A 5,465-nucleotide genomic window follows, 5' to 3' on the forward strand; every position below is an offset into this window, starting at 1 on the left:
ATGCAGCAGCCCACAGCACTCGCAGACTGGAGGAGGTTAATCAACTACAAAACAGATGCAGTGTGTGTATGTGTTTGAGCATGAGGTGGTGAGTGTGTGAGGAAGCGAACATGGCAGATTTAACAGGCTGGTGAGCAACAAAGAGCTACTCCCTTTTTTCTTCTCTAGTGTCATCAGAGCTTCATGCTTATGCCTCCAGCTCCAATGATAGATAGATAGATAGATAGAGCCCAATTAATTTTGAGGTGGTATAGTTAGCTGTTAAAGAACATACAGTGATGGTGCAATGATGCTGCTGTACGACAGAAGAAGGTAACCAGACTGACAGGCATCTGACTGTGCAAATGTTGGAAATCTGTCTTGGCAGCATTTATGGATATGCCGAGTGCGCTGTTTGAAACTGAGATAATGAGTGAGATCGGCTAACTGTAAACAAAACTCATATAAACACTAAACAGGCAACATAATTTTGCAGTTCATTCTCTTGTTATCTCCGGAAGAGACTGTGCAGACAAACACAAATTCACACCACAGAGGCTGGAATAAAATGAAGGGAAAAGCAGAAGCATCGCGGACCGCACAAAATAATAGCCTGCCTGGACTGAAAACACAATTCACAGCTGACAGGACAGACAGTGACAGCATAATGACTACTGCCGCTAATGCAGGTACTGCACTGCACTCCAACAACAATGCAGCAATTTCATTAGCCAGGCACATTCTGCCAAGAGGATATTGAGTTGCGATGCCAGAAATATCAGTGACAGTAAAAAAATTTAAATGGAGTGTTGTTTTGATGGTAGCCTAAATGAAGAAAATGAGGGGAACAACGTGCAGTAACAAAAGCAACAACTTGTGAAAATCAGATATAATTTCAGATAGTAATCTGCAGCAGGGTTGTGTGTTTCCATACAGAAGACTGCAGTTAAATTCATCCTCTCTGCTATCCCTAACACTACCACTCTATCTCCCTCTCTTCCCAGGTTGGAATAAGCGAGTAGACTATGAGCCAGGAACAGGAAGTAAGCAGCTGTTTCCTAAGATGCACCTGGAGACCTGTGGCGGGCCGCTGTCGTCAGTGAGGACCACAGTGGAGCTGCAGACGAGCCACATCGGGAAAGGCTGTGACCGGGAGACCTACTCTGAGAAATCTCTACAGAAACTCTGTGGTTGGTTTTGCAAAAGAAAAAAACAGACACCATAGTCATGCTTGTGTTACCAGAATGACAAGCAACTTAGATTGAGTGTGCATTTCTGGCATGTAGCAGTAAATCACATAAGAGTTAGACTTGTTGCTATTGGGATGGTGGTGGATATGTAGAATATACAGTGGATAGTTGATCAAAGACAACTTATGACTGAAAGTTAGTGCAGTGAATTAGAAGTGAGCTACTGCTAAAAGTGTCAGTGGAAACCACGGTCTGAGTACCAGGGTCAGACAGGGCCTGAGGCGTGCCTTTCTCTGCCCTTTTTAAACCAACATCTGAAAGCTCCCTGTCCGTGTTGCTCTCTTATCTCCACTTGTGTCCCTGGTAAACCCCTGTGCTAAATGAAGGCACCAGAATAGCAACTTAAAGCTGTGTCACTAATGATGTGACAGAGCGAGGGCATTAGCTGCCTCAGATGCGGCCACGCTTTCTCCTCGGTGACTGATGAACAGCCGAGCTGCCGCGTTGGTGCCCAGAGCAGCAACAAAGCGGCCGAGCCTTTCCGCTCTCCCCTCCCCGCCCACACTGCGCCGCCAGCAGGGGGGCTGGAGTCATCATCTTTGACTAACGGCCTTCACAAGCCCCATTCCAGCTCATCTGAATGCATAACGTCCCCTCCCTACCTCCCCTGGCTCCCGGTCCATGCATGGTTTACCACTAAAGAGTCCTTTTCAGGCACCTCATAATCGTTATCTGATAGCAATAGAATAAATTGTAATTGCTTTTTTAAAGCACAATCAATTTGAGATAATGTACAAAGACATCGGGCAAAGAGAAGGCTGCAGCTGGGTGCTGGAGAAGTCGATGCGTATTTATTTACTGAGGGAATCTAATTACTGGAGTCTGAACGTCGACACTGGCATGCGTATGAGGTGGAGAAAAACAGAGCTTTACAGACGAGGAAAAACATAAATTAATGTGCTAATGTTGTGTTATTAGCAGGAATGAACAGATGCATGTTGCAATTGTTTGCCTGGACAAGGGAAACGTGGTGAAATCTGACATTGCCCATTTTTTCTCCCAACAGCATGGTTCCCATACCACTTTGATTTATTACCATCCATAAGCTGTTACAAATGATTTATAAATGTGGTTTAAACGCATGAAATGTATTTTTCACTGTCACACAGAAAGATAGATCGGTAAGGGCATGTCAAATACATCCAGGGGCAAGGTGAGCGACATGGCAAAAATAACGTTTGTCAAGGTGACAGTTTGAAAACAAAGATCGTTCAGGTCTCAACGTATTGAGGATATTATGTCAAATGAATGATGAGTTGCTTTTAAAAGGGAAGGAGAGATAGGGAATAGGATGACTCAATGCAGTGCCGTAATGATTGGTGTGTTTTATCAAGACATATTGGGATCATATAACAAGTGTCAGCTGTAAACAATTCATATGATTGGCTGATTTACGTGCTGTCCTCCCAACCAAGTCCTTGCTGTGTGTTTTCTCTTTGTGTTACCATAGTACTCGGTCAATATGTCCTCTCTGTTTCCATAGAGGCACATTTTAGTGGCAAGCTATGCTCTGAATTTGTGAACGGTGACTCACATCTCTTTCCTTTTGAAAGTCAGTTTCATTTGCAATGAATCAATACCCACATCCTCTATCCATCTCGGCCAATTGATTACATATTAAGCCCTGCCATCTGCCTTACTCATAAGTAATCATAGCCAAGGTTAGGCCAATATACACCGCATATCTGGCCTAATTGTTATTGACACATCTTCTGTCGCACCTCTGATTTGTTCCCACGGTGATGACCCCAGGGGCCTCCTCGGGCAGCACTGACCTTCTTCCTGCCCCCAGCGCTGCCACCAACTGGACAGCTTCCCTGGTGACTGACAGCGGCAGGGACAGTGACTTGATCTTCAGGTTTGACGGTCATCAGGCGGCTAAAATCCCGGACTGGGTTGTACCCCAGAATCTGACAGACCAGTTCACCATAGCTACCTGGATGAAGCATGGGCCCAGTCCAGGGCTCAGAGCTGAGAAAGAGACACTACTCTGTAACTCTGACAAAACTGGTGAGTGGCTGACATTGATATTCATGTTCCCTTATTGTCAACAAATCCTGTATCATCTGTGTAGACAAAGCCTGGTATACATGTCTCTTATCCCTCTGTGCCTTATAGCTCCATTGTTGCCCAAAGACACATGATCAAATCATGCAGTTACACTGGGTGACATGTTCCTTTATTAAAATGAACATGGGCATTGTAGTTAATTTTTAGTTTATCACACATATGTACACCAACCTGCTGCCATAAATACGCACTAGAACAACAAATGTGTATTAATCCGCAGCTGCAAAAAGTCCACAACAAATGCACTGTTTACTCCTGTGTGAGTAGCATTTGTTAAAATCAACAGTGCCCTGCTGTTTCAGAAGCTGACTTTATATATTGACTATATATTTGTGTCTCATTTTTTTTATCTGATTTTGATTTCATTTGATTTGAAGTTAGAGAAGTCAGTATTAAGAGACAGACTGTCTCCTTGTTGGTTTTGGTCTTTCAGTTGGATTTTCTGACAGTAAAAAAACATGGAATAACACCATCCTTATCCTTTAAGATTATGATCCTCTCATAGTTGCGTCTGACTTGACCATGATGGTTCGAATTTAAAATGTAAACACTACACACCATAAATACAACTTGGTCAATCCCAACCAAGCCTCTGATTTAAGTTTTTAGTACAATGTGTTAGGAGATAGATTAACTGAGGACAGGGTGTAAGCAACAGAAAGCAAACAGGAAGCAGCTCCATGCTACATGATAAGACAATGGCTAAGGCTCCATACAATGGCAAACACCAAATGAGGACATAAAGGTCACCAAGAGTGGATACAAAGGACAATTGCTCCCACAAGATGTGTACATATACATGCAAATATTCTCTGCACACATATAAGTTGATAGTGGAATGTATAACTTAATGTGCTGTGTGTTATCATCTTCATCATTTGTTTAGGTATACCTGATAGATACTGTAAAATATCCTAAGGTGCCTTTGGGAAATGTTATGTTCAAATGCTGTTACAGTGAACAGTATTATAAGTTTGGAGCTCTGTAATAATCCAGCATTTAAAAAATCAGTTACACCATTGCGTTGCCCAAAGGGATGATTTTTAAAAATTCTAGTGAAAAATTACATGAAATGACCTTTACAAAGTTGGTCTCCTTCGAAGCAGTGCTGCTGTCCTACTTTTGAGAGTTTTCATAAAGCTCTATGTCAGGTTTACCTGACAATGAGTAGGTGTGATGATTTAGTCCCTGGTGTCTAACTCCTCTTTCTCCTTCCCTCCCACAGAGATGAACCGTCATCACTATTCGCTGTATGTCCATAACTGCCGCCTGGTGTTCCTGCTGAGGAGAGACTTCACCCAGGTGGACACCTTCAGACCGGCCGAGTTCCACTGGAAACTGGAGCAGGTAAGACACTGTGATAGTCTGGGACAGGTACTGTACGACAGACAGGCAAACTTCCTCCTCAGTGACCTCAGTTTACACTTCAACTCACCTTTGTGGATTTGATAAGTAGGTTATGGGCCAATCTCATTGGCGGGGATTAAACCTGTATTAAACATCCGCTGGGATTTCTTTCTCGGCTTAATCCATGTTAGTCTGTATCTTGCACTAATAATAGAAGATTCCTACTTAGACTTCGGGGTTCATGTACGTACAGAGTGTGGCACAAGGTTTAAAAGGGAGCAAAAACCACTGGTTAGTCCACGGGACCTCCCTGACTGGATTTATGATAAAGCTGAACACAGCAATGGTTTTGTGTGTGTTTGTGTGTACTTACAAGAGCTTGTATACATTTCTATTAAGTGCTTGACTGCAATAGAAATCCTCCTACAATCCAAAAAAAAAGGCCCAACCTTTAATTAACCCCAATTAATTTGGATAACTCTCATACCACTCTACTTAATTACCGTGCAGTTTTTTAATGGATTTAGTTACTCCTCAATAAATATTTGCCATGGATATAAAGATTTCATTGTTGGTATTTTAGGAGGTAGAGCAGGTTGTCCACCAATCAGAAGGTTGGTGGTTCGATCCCCTGCTCCTCCCTCTGCATGTCGAATTGCCCTTGGGCAAGATACTGATCCCCAAATTACTCTTGGTGCTTTGCCATTGGTGTGTGTGTGAATGGAATTAGTTAGTTTCTGATGTTGACACCTTGCATGGCATCTTCTGCAAGCAGTGTATGAATGTGTGTGAATGGGTGAATGTGACATGTACTGTAAA

At 42.9% G+C, this 5,465-nt stretch overlaps 1 protein-coding gene across 1 annotated transcript in view; it reads left to right on the top strand.

Moving 5' to 3' along the window:
- Nucleotides 1-5,465, top strand: part of LOC118341967 (calsyntenin-2-like) — a 139,961-nt gene that overhangs the window by 86,158 nt on the left and 48,338 nt on the right. The window contains exons 6-8 of the mRNA XM_035680391.1: nt 984-1,169; nt 2,982-3,239; nt 4,525-4,646. Coding sequence (XP_035536284.1) covers nt 984-1,169; nt 2,982-3,239; nt 4,525-4,646 — 566 coding nt within the window. The remainder of the gene's footprint in view (nt 1-983; nt 1,170-2,981; nt 3,240-4,524; nt 4,647-5,465) is intronic.

This window comes from Morone saxatilis, unplaced genomic scaffold (assembly GCF_004916995.1).
Source record: "Morone saxatilis isolate NCDOM2014 unplaced genomic scaffold, NCSU_SB_2.0 Contig8, whole genome shotgun sequence".
NCBI classification, from domain to species: Eukaryota; Metazoa; Chordata; class Actinopteri; family Moronidae; genus Morone; species Morone saxatilis.